Source organism: Merops nubicus, unplaced genomic scaffold, assembly GCF_000691845.1.
Source record: "Merops nubicus isolate BGI_N331 unplaced genomic scaffold, ASM69184v1 scaffold6618, whole genome shotgun sequence".
NCBI lineage: Eukaryota > Metazoa > Chordata > Aves > Coraciiformes > Meropidae > Merops > Merops nubicus.
The window spans coordinates 1-17,335 of NW_008627660.1; the positions used below are offsets into that span (position 1 = coordinate 1).

General features: G+C 43.3%; 1 protein-coding gene across 1 annotated transcript; it reads left to right on the forward strand.

Annotated features, from left to right (window-relative positions):
• Positions 1-182: 182 nt before the first annotated feature.
• Positions 183-8,455, forward strand: SOD2 (superoxide dismutase 2, mitochondrial; the record flags this gene model as incomplete). The annotated part of the gene is made up of 5 exons (XM_008946392.1): positions 183-288; positions 876-1,078; positions 4,597-4,713; positions 6,464-6,643; positions 7,935-8,455. Coding segments are annotated over 5 exons (752 nt in total), but the record flags the coding sequence as incomplete, so codon positions are not given.
• Between the last annotated feature and the right edge of the window lie 8,880 nt (positions 8,456-17,335).

Genomic DNA, 17,335 nt, shown 5'->3' on the forward strand with positions numbered 1-17,335 from the left:
GGTTGTCCTCGCAGCCTCACAGGCCCTGCCCTTTCTTCTGCCCCCGCCTCTGCCCAGGTGCTCTGTCCTCTGGCACGGGGCTGGCAGATCCTGACGGCTCTGCGAGCCGCAGTCGCCCGCGCTCGGCCACTCTTCGGGGCCCCGAGTGTTTTGTTGCTGGTTTGTCCCTGTTTTATGCCAAGGTCACCAGCGAAAAGTCAAAGGGCATCAGGTGTTGACCTTCCCGCTAGCCCGGCAGTTCTCCTTTGGCGTGGTCGTCGTGTCTCGTGAGAGGCTTGAGGAGGTAGGGTGGGAAAGGGTAAAACAAAAAGAGCATCGTGGCTGCCCTGTCGCCACCACGAAGCCTGTGGGTTTCCCATACCTGCCACAGGGACAGCGAAGCACTTGAATTGACACGGGAGGCATTAATGCTACAGGGGCTCGGTCCTGAGCACCCAGTGACTGTGATAAGTTTTCAGCCTTTTTATTTTTCAGTGCAGACCTTTTGCATGGTGTGAAAGGGAAGCTTGCCAGAGACATCTTGGCTTCTGTTGCCGATCAACAAAGATTAGGTGACACTCGGAATGTCAGCTGGCTTTCCCTAACTTTATCTTGCCTGCATGTGCCTCTTTGCAGTGGCCTGGGGGCTTGATTTGAGAACTGACAGGTTTACATTGCAAAGCTCTGTACTTGTGACCTTTATACGAATTCATCTCCACAATTTTAACTACAGAACGTGCTTGCTTTGAGCACTGGAAAAAAGGAAATTTGACTTTTTCCCCTAAGATAGTACCCCATGTGCTTAGGGAAGCTGATCCTAGCTGTCATGGTTTCAGTGGTAAAGCCTAAGAACGGAATAAGAGTACTTCCTTCTGTTTTTTCTTTTTCTGTTCTAGAAGCAGTGGCAAGTTGATAGCACCTTTGGGATGCTTGGTTTCTAGGCAAAAACACACTCTTCCTGACTTGCCTTATGACTATGGTGCTCTGGAACCTCATATTAATGCAGAAATCATGCAGCTGCATCACAGCAAACATCATGCCACCTACGTGAACAACCTGAATGTTGCAGAGGAGAAGTACAAAGAGGCACTGGCAAAAGGTTTGTATATCCACAGTCAACAGATGAGATGGAAGCTTGTTGACATAGATACAGGAGCAAAAAAGGAAAAAAGTATAGTTCTTCTCTCCAAGGGGAGTAGTTTCTTTTAAAAGCTCTGGATTATGTAATTCAAGCTTTTTTTTTTCTTTTTTGGTAAAGTGAAATATTATTAGCATAACCTTTAGTGGTGCTGATAATTGGAAACTAAAAAGCATGGATTTTCTTCTCTGTAGTACTGTAAAAGGTAGAGGAAATTGATTGAACATTGTGGATTTAGTTTATATGTACATTAGTAACTTGAACCAAAGACTGAGTCTATGGAAATTGTAGCCATTTTACTAAATGAATACTGTGTAATGAAAGGTTAGTAACATACTTATATAATAAGTAAAAATTTGTGCACCTCAATGGTTTTCACATCAGATGCTGTGCTGATTCTTGTGAAATAATCTTAGTTGCCTACAAGTGGAAGACAAATGTCCACTTAGTGTATGGAATACCCAGTGAGGGGTTGGAATTTGGGTGTCAGTTATGCAACAGATTGAGAGGTTACGTGTGTCGCATGCCAGTGTGAGACACTAAAACATGCAGCAACCCATCATGGAATTTTTTTTGTTGAGATCTGTAATGGGTCTGGCTGAGCTGATTTCCCCATAGCAGCCCTCCTGGCACAGTGCCTTTGTGTTGGGAGTTAGAAGGGTGCTGATAACACCCGTGTTGTGACTGCCCCTGAGCAGTGCTCGCACAGCACCAAGGCTCTTTCTAACAGTCCGTCCCCCCCTGCCCAGTGGGGTGGAGGGCACATAACAAGGACAACTGCCCCAAACTGACCAAAGGGATATGCCATACCATATGACATTGGCTCAGCTGTAAAGCTGGTACAGAGGGGTGGGTGTGTGGATGTTACTCCTTTGTCCTCCGGAGCAACCGCTGTGCATTTTGGAGCCCTGCTTCCCAGGAAGGGGCCAGACATCCTCTAGGGATAGGAAAGAGAGAGTAAACCTTTGGGGTTTTTCCCCTTTGCTTCTGCATGCGGCATTGCTTGGCTTTGCTTTCCATTAAACTGCCTTTGTTCTTACCCACAAGGATTTTGACTCCATCTTTTTTTCCTTTCCCCTTTTGCTCTGTGGAGGAGGAAGAGAAAAGAGGGAGTGAGATAGTTGCTTGGTGGGCATCTGGTGCTCAGCCAGATTTAACCCACCATAGATCTCAAACTGAATCTTTAGATGTGCTGACTTATATGAAAACTTTACAGTTGTTGTAGTAGGGCTACACTGAGACACAAGAAATGCTTTTCAGTTGGGCTGATGGAAATGTGTGAAATAAAACGTATATCTTTTTAAGAAGGTGGAGTATTTTCTGATTTTTTCTGTTGTGATCATCTTTCTAAAGAGCATCAGTTTACCTTTAAGAGTTGATTACTGTATAGATTCACTTCTGTCTGTTTGCCAGATGGCTTCACAGTGTGATTTAGCTGCTTGGGCTTGGATGAAAGTGAAAGTCAGTATCTGAGTAAATTTGAACCCTGTATCCCTTGATATTTGCCAGTGTGCTTGAATAGAGTTGCTTACCTATGAAAGTTTAGAGATTTTAATGTGCCTAGATAAGCCTAAAAATAACTTGTGCAGTCTAAATTAATGAACTAATGAGATCCGATTAAGCATCAGGCAATTGAGATGGGCTGCTGCTTTGTCCTGGCAGTGGTGGATCCAGGAAAGTTGTGTTCTGGAGATGTAATTAGTGCAAAAACAATTGAGGAGGGAACCTGAACTACCCTTTGATAGCATCTCATTGCTTGCAGTTGGGCCTGGATTATCCAGAGGTAGACGTTAAGTCCTTAAGGATGTTGGGAGTATGGGATAGCATATCTCATCACTGTTGAACCACAAGCTGGTTCTGATTACTGGTTCATCAAAATATGCAAGATCTGCTTAATTGAAGGACATAAACTTGAAACTTATTTTCAGTGAAAACTTGTGCCTACTACACTTTTCCCTGCTCTTTTCTGACTGTCATGTGACCTGTGGTGCTTTACTTAAGTGCTCTAAGCAGTTGGACACCTCTAAGCTGCTGGTGTTGATTTACTGAACTGTCCAATGTCACTCTGTTGAGGAGCATGGTAAGCTGGAGCAAAGGGCAGGTACTCCATATACAAATAAATTCCAAGATACTTTCCCTTTAAATTAAGGACAAGTTACCTTTTTTCCTATTGTCTTCTCCAGTGTAAAATTAATCAGGACCAATCTGACAGCACCACAAATACTGTTTTTTAAGGACAGTAGTCAAGTGCTGCCTCTGGTTCCTTGTGATCTTGGGGAGTAGGTTCCTCTAATGAATGGTGGAATAAAGACTGATGAATACATTAAAGATGTTCTGGGTTATTCTTGGATTTCTGGCTTATGATAAGCTGCATGAACTTAGGAGTGTCATTAAAGCATGCAAAATTCAAGGGAAATGTCCCAAAGATGCCATTTGAGCGGGTACAAGAGATGTTTCAACCTTAACTTGATACTTGAATAGTGTTTTTTGCTAACTGCACTGGATTTGATCCAGTCCTGTCACCTATCTGTAGTTTCTGAAGGGTATGAGGAGATGCTGAGAACGTGGAATCCTGTACTAAAACCATAGTAACAGGTGTGCTACTGCTTTGTGGCTTGCCTTCACTTCTGTGTTAGAATGACTCTTGTGTTGCTATTGAAAGATTCCTGCCATTCCTTCCCCAGAGAGAGGAAGAAACAGCTGCCTCCACTGATTTCTTACTAGGGAAAGTATTGGAGTGGTAGAAGAAGCTTCAAAACCCTTTTGAAGCATTCAAATTATTTTAAAAGCCAAAGAAGCATTCAAAACACTTGCATTAAAGTGGTGCCACACCATTTAGGGGCACAAGGCACCAGTGACTTCTTTTAAGGAATATGACATTTTGTGGAGAAAGAGGAGCCACAGGACTGTCTGATCTTGATTCCAGATACAGAGTTCTGTTGTGTGGAGTAAAATGATCTGGGTTACTATCTCTTCCTGCAAGTACCAAAAAAAAAGAATACCAAAAAAACCCAACAAAACAAAACCGTTTTGCTTGTGTATATGCTTACAGCACTCCTCAACTTTCTGTTGCTCTGTAAGTTGTTTAAGAAGTTTAAAAAAAAATCTTAGTTTGCAGACTAGTGAGCTAATGGGTGGGCAATGTTCTTGTCTTGTAATATTGAGCAGTTACAAGTGCTGGATCCTTAAAGTGTTTTGGCTGTGCTGGTTGCTGCATTCTGCTGTAGAATGTCAGTAGAGCTTGTATGTGTATTATGGGTTGCTGGATGTTTGCTCGGTTGGCAGGTCAGGTATCGTTACCATTTGAGGTAGTTTCAGTGACTATCTAAAATACAGATAACAGTCCTACACCTTGTGTTTTCCATAGCCATGTTATAGACGAGTAAGAGTTGAAAGATTTTGGATATTGATGGAGGCCTGGTGGGAACCTAATGACTACTGTGGTCATTTGTCTGTATTTTTATCTTCTGTCTCCTTAGGTGATGTTACAGCTCAGGTGTCACTTCAGCCTGCACTGAAGTTCAATGGTGGGGGTCATATCAATCACACCATCTTCTGGACAAACCTTTCTCCTAATGGAGGAGGAGAGCCAAAAGGTTAGTGCTTGTTATGGTGGTTTGTTGCATCAGTTCTGATTGACCAGTGGAGCTGATGATCTGTTCTCTCTTGGAAAGCATCAAGAGGGTCTTTATTTTTCAGAGTTAATCTGCCTTTCTATATGAGAGTTACCACAATTCTGAGGAATTCAGGGTTTTTTGAATGCAAGCCAAGAATATAAAAAGCTAGTTCTGTGCTAAGTATTTTTAATTTGTATAATTTGTAAAGCAGATTATGAATACACTGCAAGATACTTGGCTGTTGCTGTATGTTGTCCTTCCCATCTTCAGGAGAGAAGAGAGTTGTACAGGGTTAATGCTGACTAAGGGGCCACATGTACTTGGTTCCCAGAAAGAGAGGAGGTGTGCTGCAGACCATGCAGACCACCCAACCTAGTGGCTGCATTTATGCTGCAGTTTGCATAGGGATAGTTTAGCAGTTAAAGCCTAAGGGAAGAAATCCCTTTTGGGAGGATAGAGTAGTGATTATCTACGAGTGACCTCCACTTAAAGGTAAAGGCCCTATAAAGCAGATCTCACAAAAGCTGTTGTAATAAACTTGAGAGATTTTGAGTGAGGTTTACTGTGCCTGTCTGTAAATTAGAGGGCTTCAGGTGCTCTGTTCTCCCGTTCAGCATTCCTAGGTGACGTGTGCTTGTAATTTTTGACTTTTCCATTGCAATACAAAGATGCTCTGAAGATAATCTAGTTAAGAGTAGAGCTTAAAGTTTTGAAGCTTCAAAGCTGAAATTTCTACAAGCTGTTCTGGTATCAGTCTGTTTCTAATACACTGTGTTTTCAGATTACTTTCTCGGAAAAGATGCTTTAAAGCTTTGATTTTTATCTCCCACTTTCTCTGAAAGTCAACCTAAAATGTCATCGTTCAGTTTCAGCCGAATGGTTCAAAGCTTTTGTGGGAAGCCTGCTAAAGCCCGTCTTAAGATGATGCACTTGCAACTCTTGCCAAGAGATATTCAAGACTATCTGTCTGAAGGTGGAAGGAATGAAAAATTCTCCAGCGTTGTACTGTATGAAGTATTATTTCACATGCTAGTGAGAAAGGAGCATAGACACCTTCAGCTTTTGAGCAAACACTTAAATATCTGAAAACTACAGGTGTGCTAGGATGTAGGGGAAAGGAAGTAGTTTGACAGTGCATTGTTGCTCTAAACAACTCTAGGTTCTGTTCCCTTTGCACAAATTAGTTTAATAATAATTAGAAGGGATCTAATCACAGGGCCTACTTATCTGTACCAAATAGATTACCTAACTGTGGAAACGGATGCAAATCTGAAATCTGAGGGAAGTGGTTAAATACTTTTTATTGTGTGTAGGTTCATTACAATGGTATCAAAGATGTCCAAAAATTTCTTTAAGACAAAGAAATCAAAGCCACTTAGTGTTGTCCTTTTAGGTGTGCAGACTAGCTTGTTACCTTCTTTCGTAGTCCTCTGTGGTGTTCCCTTTCCTTTCAGACAAGAATGTTGCCTCCTGAATGCCCAGTTGATAGCACCCTGACTGTCTTTGAAGACAACAGGTCTGACTACTGCACTTATCTCTTTCCAGTCCATTTGACCTCTTAAGGAGGTTGGAACAGAACTGTTAATTAATGGTGTAACTGCTCTATTTGTCTTCCTTCCCACAGAGCCCAAATGCTTGTGCTCCTCTTCCCTTACATTCTGTCTGGTAATCTGGAAGTTGAAAGATGTTAAGTACCTGACTTTGTGATCTCACTGTGCTTTGTTTAAAGGAGAGCTGATGGAAGCTATCAAGCGTGATTTTGGCTCCTTTGCCAACTTCAAGGAGAAGCTGACAGCCGTGTCAGTTGGTGTTCAAGGATCAGGCTGGGGGTGGCTTGGCTATAACAAAGAGCAGGGGCGCCTGCAAATAGCAGCTTGTGCAAATCAAGACCCTTTGCAAGGAACAACAGGTCGGGTTTCTATCCTTCCCTCTGCTTCTCTCTGTAGATTTGATAGGCAAGCGTATGAGATCTGAAAAGGGATTTGCTGGAAAACTGCTTGTCTCTACAAACTAGAAGTGAAAAACAGTTGCAGGGTTTTTTTTTAAATGGCATTTGTAAAGAAGGACTTAAAAACTGAAGAGTAGTAGGGTTTAAAGTCTGTCTGGTCCAAGTGGAGATGGGTAGAGCATATTGTGAAAGTGCTCTTTCTTAGGCAATATTTTCTCTAGGTTCCTTTGGATTATTTTTGAGTAACTGGAGTAGCTTGACTTTGTCAAGGAAGATTAAGCCTCTTGTGTTTAAATGGTTTCCTGTGGCAGAGGGGCTATTCACAGCACTGTTGGTGTAGGCCAGACAGCAGGAGGGGAGAAGGTGCACGTAATAACAAGAGTTACTATGTAGGCTGGGTGTAAAATGGAAGCTTCTGAGCTGCTTCCTTAATACTAGTCAAGAGTAACAACTGTTGATGAAATCAGCCTTGATGGGGATAAATATTACAGCTGGATAAACAGTGTAATACTGGCAATGATCCCTTTTGCAGGTATTTTTACTTGCTTGAATAGACATGAAGTGATGATGGCAGGTTGGACACCCTCCACAGAAGGAAAAGGTCATGGCCAGTGAGAATCCTGCTCACAGTGGCTGTCCAAATCCTATTGCAGCTATCTTTAAAAAATGCTCTATAGAATTCAAAGAGAATGGCAGGGAATTTCATGTGTATTGTCATCGGAGAGGGGGGTGGAATTTAATATAGGGACATAGAGTACAGTGGGGGTAAATTTCACCCCTCCCTCCATGAAAACTCCCCATGAAAAATACAGTGAGAAGGATATTTTACTACAAAAGCAAGGAAAGTAATCAGGCACTTAACTTGTAATTATAATATTAGAAGGAAACTGGCATGGCAAGAGACTGCTTCATGGTCTGACTTCATGAAAATGCTTGCACAGCTGTACAAAAGATGTAAACCTTTCAAAAATTACTTTATCTGGTTTTATTTATGTCTTCAAGCCAGTTCTAGAGTATTCACAGGTGTTCATCTTAATCAGCTCTTGCAGTTGGTGCTGCGTGTGTGTGTGGAGAGCAGATAGTTCTGTAACATGTTGCAGTAAGCAGCTCAGTGCTGTAGAGCTCTTTGTCTTCCTGCAGTTAAAGACTCAGAAATCAGGTACTGCGTGGGGATGCAAGACTTCATATATGAAGACTTCACATGTAAAGCATATTATTGTAAATTTACAACATTTATCCTGTTTTTTTACAGGTCTCATTCCTTTGCTAGGAATCGACGTATGGGAACATGCTTATTACCTTCAGTATAAAAATGTTCGACCTGATTATTTGAAAGCCATCTGGAATGTCATTAACTGGGAGAATGTTTCTTCAAGATATGCAACTTGCAAAAAGTAGAGTGGGATTTTTGCACAGACTACTGAAATGTCACCACTTCTACTCTGATGCCACTCTTGTAGTAGTGCGTGTGGCTTACAAGTGAATTGCTCTACTGCAGAAATCACTTAGTTCACCCAACAAAAGCATTTCATAATCAAGCAAAGTGTCTGCTTGTTTAATTCTGTGAGGGGTATTTACTTAAATCTTTGAAGCTTTAAACTGTTTGGCAACAAAGGGAGACAGTTTAATCTCCACTACATATAGAAACATAGGTCACCTTGCTGAAGCTTAGTGAGGTAATGAATTTCCTTGTTGCACTAAAATACTGAAGTGGAGATGTGTACTTCATGTTGCTATCAATGAATAAAACTCAAAAGAAAAATCTTCTATAACTGTCTATAAGAGATTCATTTTTAGTAGTAGCCGGTCCAGTCACTTGGTTTGAAAATGACTGGAGAAGAGAAACACATTTTGTATTTTGTTCAATTAGAGGCTATGGAGCTCCCTTACAGATGTGAAAAATAGGTGAAGGGGGAAGTGGGTGTTGCTGTGCCTGCCTGCCCTGGCTGCCTTGGGTCGTCCCTGCCCTCCAGCACTCACACACCAGCTTTCAAATGTTGCTTTGGGCAGGAGGTCGCAGTGCTGGGTTGGGATAAATTGTTCATATGGAAACAGAATGACAGCGTGTGATACTGACGCTGCTCAAGTACATCCTAAAACATCCTTTAACTTAAGAGACTAACTATGTGCATGTGTCAAGTATAAATTGTCTCTGCATAGCTGTGTTCCTGAAGCAGTTGTGACAAGTTCAGGTTAGTGCTGGAGGTGGGAATGAGTTACTGTCTGCTGTACAGGAGCACGCACAGGAGATCCTGAAAAACACAAGAAATGGTTGGTGTGTTCTGGGTTTTCTGCTGATTCTGTTGCAAGTATTTCAGACTGGGCTACTGGACTTACAGAGTACCTTGTGCATCACTTTTCCTTGAACTTTCTCAGTATGCTCCTTTCAGTTCAGGATGGGTTCTCGGGGAAACAAGGAACAGGCTGACCCTACTGCACTGTTAGGCTGCTGTTGTGAAGTATCAGTTAAGATTGAAGGGAGAAGTGTTTATAAAGAAGGAAATACCTTTCATTAGCACATGTGGGGAGAGAAGCTGCCACCACCAAAATAGTCACTAACCAGAGCTGTGACTGGTGGGATACCTCTGTTGCAAATGGAAGTGAGTTTTGCAAATTGTTATTCACATTTCACATTTAAAGTGCACTTTTTTTTCATTTCTGCTGTGGGATATCTTTTCTCTAAGTCTAGCTCTCATCTCAGATACGTAAGCTTGAGCTTCTGCTTAAGTCTGAGTTGCTTCATAATCTGGTTTAAAACTTGTATCATCCTTAACATCCTTGGCTTGCCTCTGAACATGTGAGAGCAGTGATGAAGAAAAGTAAGACTGTTGGTAAACAGTCTGGCAGCTTTTTACTTGAATTTTAAAAAAAAGACAAACTACTGAAGAGTCCATATTCTTGCTGTCTGCAATCTCCTCTCTAAGTCTGGAGAGCTGGTGGACAAAACCTCTCACAAACTATGCTCAGCTTTTCTTAGAGAGGCAACCGAGGTCTCCATGAGCAAACACTAGCTTCACATTTTTCCTCAAGGGAAGCTTCTGGAAAAAGGAATTATACTTCCAAAGTGGTGATTCAGAGTGAAATCTTTGCTGTAATTATTTAATAGGGTGATCAGTCTATTTTGAAACCCATCTTCCTAACTATGTTCCCAGCCCCTGTCCTTGAGTCCTAAGCCCTTCAGAATGCTTACATTAATGCAAACCATGTGAATGTGACCCACAGCATTCCTCTTGCAAGACTATTGAGGCAAATAGTTTTACAGGGTTGATAATTTTAGAGAGAGAAAAGAACAGTATTTACTGCAACTTGTAAGTCACGTGTAGCTAGCTAATGATGCAAAGCTTAATTTAAGCAAGTTTGGTTGGTATCTGCATTAGTAAAGGCCAATAATTAGGTTTTAGTTGTCAGTCTTCAGCTTACTGAAATCCTGCAGATAAAATGAGTTGAATGAGGGTGATGCAGTGGCGTTTATTTTAGAGGAGGAACAGGCTCTTCAGATATGAAGAGAATCCTTTGTTTCTTACTTCCCAGAAGCACTATCAAAGTACAGAGGAGGCACGTCGTGTTTACCATGGGGTCTGCCTGAAGATGAAGGAAACGGCAGAGTCTTTTTTTCTGTCCTTATTCAAGACTGTATGGTGTGATGAGAAAACCCTAGTGGAGTGCTGCTCCTCACGGCGCCTGAGTGCTGAGGCCAGGCTTTGCTTGTGAGTGCCATGACACGTATCTTGGACATCCATGTGGCACTGCATGCCCTTAGAGAACAGAGAGGTGAACGTGCCTACACGCTGCTGCTCTGGAAGGGGGTGCTTACACTAAGGAGGAAGCCTCAGTGAACTCCAAGTGGTGAGGAGGTAAGGCATGGAGAGCTCCTCAAGCAGGACCAGCTCTGGCTGAGGCTTTAAAGCCAGTGGTGAGACCCAGCACATGCTGGTAAGTCTCAGTTTCTCCTGTGGCCCAGGTTAAGAAGAAATTCCACTCATCTGCTTATGGGTAGCTGGTGAGCTTGTCCTGCTGTCTTGTGTCCTGTCTAAGCTGTATGCAAACAGGAATGTTTGTGGAGTAGGAAAATGAAAATTTACTACATGTTGAAGGCAAGTAGTGGGAACACTGAAGCCATTAACATGATTTAACATTTGTTTTGGTGGACAATTGGACAAACGAAAGGGCTGTGTGTTTCATTTGAAGGAAGGGCTTGGCTAAACTGCCATAACTCCAAACTTCTGTGATAGCTGGAAAAAGTCCTAGTGGTTCTTGAGATACTAGGGGCTGGAGTATGTGCCTGTCATTTAGGAAGTCCACCTGCAAAGCTGTCGACTATCTGGGCAGTGAAAGTGCATAAACCTCTCGCTGCTCTGTGTGAGGCACCAAACTTGGAGCTGCTGTTGCTCTTGGAACTAGCACTTTGCATTGCAGTATTACAGATGCTGCCGTGGAGGTGGGCAGGCGTGTCTTGAGAAGGGAGGTAGATCATTGCAGACAAATGCCCCATCTGAACGGACAAGTCTGAGACCCGTTACTCAAAAATGGAACTACTAACGTGGCTTCCTCTACCTACAGCTTCCTGACCCTAATGGTAAAAATAGTAGCTCTGGGTATAGTTGTCTTCAACCTGAACTGCTCAGGGTATCTCACAGTGGGCATGAAATTCCTTGCAAACTTGATCTGCATGACCAGAGCAGTTGGTTTTCTAACTTCAGTGCTAGCTGTATCTGTCTTTGACCTGGGCAAGACAGAAGAGTTGCTGCAGGGAAATTGCATCCTGACAGTCCCCTCGAACCTGGCTTGTGTCAGTCCTTGCTCAGCTGTGGCTTAGGGGGATGCTGTGTATGTAAAACACAGTTAATTTGTGCCTAGGCCACTATATTAAAGCCAGAACTTGGAATAATTTTCAAGAGGGGAACAAAGTGTAGTACCTAACCCGAATCTTCTTGGAAATAATTCTGTATTATGAGTCAGAAGCAAAAAGTGCATCGAGGCAATCGCACAAGCAATGCTTATGGGTGACAAAGCTGCTGCAGTTAGAGACTTTGTTTTGCTGACTATAACGAGATTTAAGTGGTTGACCTTATTTTGAGAAACAGGTGCAGTGAGGTCTCAAAAGGCAATAGGCCACTGCAAAATGCAAGTGCAAGTTTATGTTTTCTTTTCTGAGCTGCAAAAAGACACTTGAAGGCCAACACAAATTGCAAAGCATGCGTGTCGCATTCCATACTAGAAGAGGTTAATTTGGAGCCAGCCAAACCAAGCCCTTGCAGTCTCTCTGCAGTGGGTCTGGTGCTGTGGCTTGTCCCAGCGAGCCCAGGGAACAACAGTGTTCATCCTTCACTCAGCAGTCAGAAATGGAGGTAGACCACAGGTGCTTTTTTCCTCCAGCTTCAGCTTTCCACCCACAATTACTGATTTATTTCACTTTTATCTAGAGTATGTATTAAAAAAGTAGTAAACCCCAAACTGCCTCCAGAAAAGACTGTCACTGACTCAACTTATGAGCTGGAGGCTCTTCCAGACACATTAAACCCTCTTTATTTACAGAAGACTTACTTGTCTTTGTTTTGCATTGTAGAATTTAGGCATCTCTAGTGTAGCAAAATAGGTTTAAAATGGTGCTCTGCCACTCTGCTAACGTGTACGTGCCTATTGCGTTGACCTTGGGGAAGTTAATCATCACACCAGTATAAAGCAAAGAGAGTTGTGTTTGCAGCTGTCTAATGCTGAGCGGATAAAATACCAGTAGGCTTAACCTGCCTCGTCCTTACAGTGCTGCCTGCTTAATGATTAAAAGCAAAGCCCTCCGATTTCATCCCAGCTGCTCTTACCCCTCTGATTCGAAGCACAAAGCTGCCCTAGGGCTCCGTGGTAGGTCTGTGCGTTTGGCTGCAGAGCTGAAGCGGCTCCTGTCCCAGAGAACCGAGCTGTGCAGTTCCCACTAGGTGGGGGTGTGTGCCTGCTTTACTCTCTTCTCTGTGGCGCTTCCGAGTGGGACGTCCAAGAGGCACGTCAAGAAACAGGCTGCGTGTTCTCACTGCCCAGGAACTCCTTGGGCTTCCACTTTCTAAATAATCTCATTAACCCTGTCAATGAAGCTACCTGCCAGTAAACAGTATACTGGGAGGAGGTGAAGCTGCTGTGGAGAAGACAAGTTTTATGTAAGTCTTGTTATAACTAAAACCAGGCAGGCAGAGGCTAAAGGTACATAGATGCTTCTGAGGTTCTCATCTTGCTGCTTTGTCAGGTTCTACCTATGTCTGTGTAGGGACACAAAACATCCATGACACCCTGAATAGTCTTTCGAGCCCAGAGATTTAACCACAGGGGATGAAGTCTGTTACATTGCTAGAATTAAGCCAAGACTGCAGAAGGTACACTGATAGCTACCTGAGGCATGGAGCCTTACAGTTACAACTGTGTTCCTTCATAGGGCTGTTGCCGCTCCAAACTCCAGCTTTTTGGGTGAGATCTTCTCACCTGAAGAGTTGGATAGACAAATTAGCACAGAGGCAAGTCAGCAAACCTGCTGCCCGTACCTGCCAGAGCTGCTGGTGGATCCATGTAGCCTTGTGACACCACTCAAGCAGCTCTCTGAGTGATGTGTCCCACTGGTGTTTTTCAGCATCCATCTGGATTGATGGCAAATCCCTGGTATGCAGAGAATTCCCTACAGTACATAATTTTTTAAGTCTTAGTGTAAGATCTGTGTGGAAAGACTGGCAGTCCCATAGTTGTGGACTCCAATTGCACATAAATTTGCAGAAGAAATGACAGTTTTCTGAAAGTATTAGTTTCTCCATAACTCTGGGGAAACATGCAGATTTTCTGGTTACTGCACTAGGTATTTTCAGACAGGACGGAGGCTTCCAGAATCTGACTTCATCTGGAGAGTTTTGCACTGCTGGTGAAGGTAAAAACTTTGAAAAGTCCAAGTCTGTCTTCAGTTGGACTACAATTCCTTAGTCCTTTCTTGGTTCTGACACCTTCTTTCTGGGGAGAAACCAAGTCTCTACTTCCCTGGCTTCTCCCTACCTCTGCTGAAATCTTATTGAAGGCCAACACTTTCAGAATGAGCTCTGCAGTTCTTTTGTTCCTTGTAGCTGTGTTCCTTCCTTCCCACCGGCTGCTCCGAAGCATGTTAAGGGCTTGTCCTGTGTGCTACTGGCAATTGAGCTATACATCTAAAAAGTCAGATCTGGAGGCAAGTAACATGGTAATTCAGCTATTTTTATCCATGAGTTTTGCAACACTGGCAGTATCAGAAGACTACTGCACAGCAATTTCCTTGGTTTTTAAGAGAAAGTTAACTTATTGCAAAAATTATTACTGGCACAGCAGAGATCTGCGAACTGGAAGCTAAGGAGAAAGAACATCTGTTAATTTAAATGTCATGATCTGAAGGTAATGTCATAATTCTGAGAGGGGATAATTTGTGCTATTTCAGTATTTGGACTTGACAGGAATGGTGTTGCAACCCCTGTTATGCCCCTTGAAATTCAGACCTGAGGTAGCTAAAAGCAAGGGCTTCTAGTCTGTAGGAATTTTGAAATTTAGCTGTGGTCAAAACTGGCCAGAATTGAAAGCTTGTCAGTATTTCCAGGAATCCAGAAGCTCCCCAGGCCCTACAGCTGCTGCAAATGTCTGACATTCATGTCTGCTGGGGCAACTATCATGGGCTTCAAGCCTCAGGCTTCTCCAAAGGTCATTCAGACAGAGCTGTTTCAAAGCATTTTGGGCTCACCAAGGTAGCTTTTAAGAATGACCGATCTCTCTGTGTATGGATGTATCTGTCTTCTGACTAAGTACTTCACTGGGATACTTCCAGCCACTCTCAGCCCTCAAGCAGAATTGTTCTAAGAGGCTGTAGAGAGGAGGGGACATGCAGGCTGTCAAAGTATGCATCATCAGACTGTCTTCCACTTCTACCTCCCTTGACAGATGCTCAAAAACCTGGCCAGCGTGGCCAGGAGAAAATCTTGGGTTTTGGGTCCCTCTGAGTGTTTGAGTTCATTTCTCAAGACCCTGCGAGAAATTTGTGTCAGAATGAGTTTACCCTTTTCTTTTATCTGGGCTCCATCACCTCTACTTAAGACTTGAGGCCATTTCAAAAGACCTTGGGTTTAATTACAATAACCTGTACTGGTGTTTACAGGGAAGAAATTATCATGAATTTCTGCTTATTTATTTTTCTTATGAAAGAATATGGATCACAAAACTAAAACTCTTACCTGGATTTTCTGGGGATGGAAGACTTATTTAGGAGAGTTTAAGTGTAGGGCTTTGTGCTTGTTTGCATAAATAAATAAAATGGGAACAATCAATGGGAATTAGCCTGTCTGAGGGTCAAAAGCTTCAATGTGAGTTTTTCCCATGCCTTCATAAGGTCCAGGTCAGTTAAAAGCAATTCAGAGCCAGAACTGCTGCTTTTCTGTATTTTCTAGCTGGGAATTGGAGTAGTTCCTGGATTTTATCTTAAACATAAGTGGTGATTATTGTCCATCTGCTGGTATTCATTGCTGTCCTGAATGCATTCTGTCCAGCTGGTGTGGGACTGTGCAACGCACATTGTGTGTGTGAGTGTCAAACCCATGTTTTGTATAGGAGAAAGCACAGGATATTAAATTGAACTAAATGTTTTTGTTCCACATGTGGCTGTCTGGCACAGACACTGTGGGGCGGATACAGGTGTGGGCTGGTGATGAGGGTTCAGCCCTGAAACTGATCCTTGAAAATAGCATCTGCATCTACTGATTCTGGGCTGACCTGCCCAGATTTCTCTCCAGTGAGCTCTGATGTCAGCTTCATTAGAAAGAAGTGTCTTTCTGTGGCCTCAGAGGAGCATCCAAGGAACTAGCACATGTTGGGATGTAGGACCATCCCATCAAAGCCCTCTTTCCTTTGCCAGAGCCCTTTGCATCAGCAGCTAGTGTGTCACAACAGTGCAATGATCTTCCTGCTCTATTTGTTATTCCAAGTCCCAAAGTGTTCAGTGCAGGGCAGTTTTGCATGGGTAGAAAAGAGTGAAGCCATCCATTGCCTGCTGAGAACCTGTCCTCATGTGCTGCACCCCGGAGGGTGCTTGGAGTCAGCTGCAGAGGGATTCTATGGACTGCACCCCTGGGCTGCTCTCAGCATCAAGGCAGCAATACAGGGAAGTTCTAGCCTGGCTGTTACACGCTTGGAGCTTCTTGCACAGTCTGAGCTGGACCTGACGTCTGAAAATCCTACCCATGCTGTCCAATTGTGGATGCTTAGGGAATTATAGTTCTGAAGGGCTGATATATGTGTGTGTGTCTAAATATGCAGTCATGAGCTTATCTCTGTGTGTGTCATTCTGTTAACCTCTTTTGGGTGTTTGGAGAAAAAAATGGCAGAAAAACCATCTGGTTATGCTCACTCCTGCAATCCAACATCTGGCAGCCAGACTTGAGAAGCTGTGTAATCTCTGCTCATGTGGTTTCCACGCTTTGATTCCCCGCTATGACCGAGTGCTGGAGAGGAACTTGTCCCTCGTGGCAGAGTGTGAGCTGACGACGTGTGGGGAGGACAAAAAGTGTCCACCATTAGACCTCGTTTACATGGAAGTGTTGCTAATCACTAAAGCCTTGCCCTTAAAAAGCTATTGTTTGGGCTGGAACTGCTCTTGCAGTTACTCAGACGTATCACAGAGCTGAAATGCGAGTCCTACACTCTGAACGCCATAAAAAAAAAATACTAAATGAAGGCTTCCTGTTAACTTCTCGACTGAAATACAGAAAAAACATGTTTTGTTTTCTAACACTCCCCTCATCCACCCCAAAGGTAATGAGGCCTTGTGTCTTCTGCCCTTGATTTATTTCTGGATGAATGAAAATGGGTGGGATGGCGTCACTGTTCATGTCAGGAGGGAGGAGGTGGGTGCTGCAGCTTTGCCTCTGCTCTCTAGGTGAGCAGTTTGGACACTCCTCCAAAGAGCAGGAGAGCAGCATTGACTTCTTCCTCTGCTGAAGTGGACCTGAGAGTGTATCTCCCCCTGGAGTGCCCTGCATGAAATGCTAAGAGTATTTTGGAAGTGCTGAATTTTGAGTTCCTGCAGCCCAAATTACTGAAATGCTTGTTAGCTGGGGTGGTCGGGCAGAGGTGACCCCCTGCAGCTCGGTGCCCGAGGTGCTTACCTAGAAGGGAGATTCTGGATTTCCAGAAAACACTGCAGGCAATGTCCTTACTGCCTGAGGGGAGCTGTCTGCCCTTGCCATGGTCTTGTTCCACTAATTGAGCCCCACATCCTCTTTCTGTCTCCAAGCATTTGGTAACTTCAGATGAATTGGCAAAGCATTTTGAATAAGTCAACACCCTATATTCAGTAAATAAGTTATTTGCTTCCCCCAGTCTTGCCCAAAGCATTTTCCAGCTCCATGAAACTATTTTCTGTTGGCTTGAAAGGGGAACAGGAATGAAATACGTTTGTTGACTGAGTCAGAGAACATGTAACGGCAGCTAAACAAGAGCTCTGATTTACTGATTTTCGTCACAATCAAATTTAGACTTCATCTTGTACTGATATTTAGGCTGTGTGGTAGGTTTTGTTTCGTTTGTTTTTTTTTTTCAGAGGAACTCACAATGAGTTTGTTCATCTCAAGTCAGAATGACTTTCTTGGTGTCAGTTGGCAGTGACATGAGTTA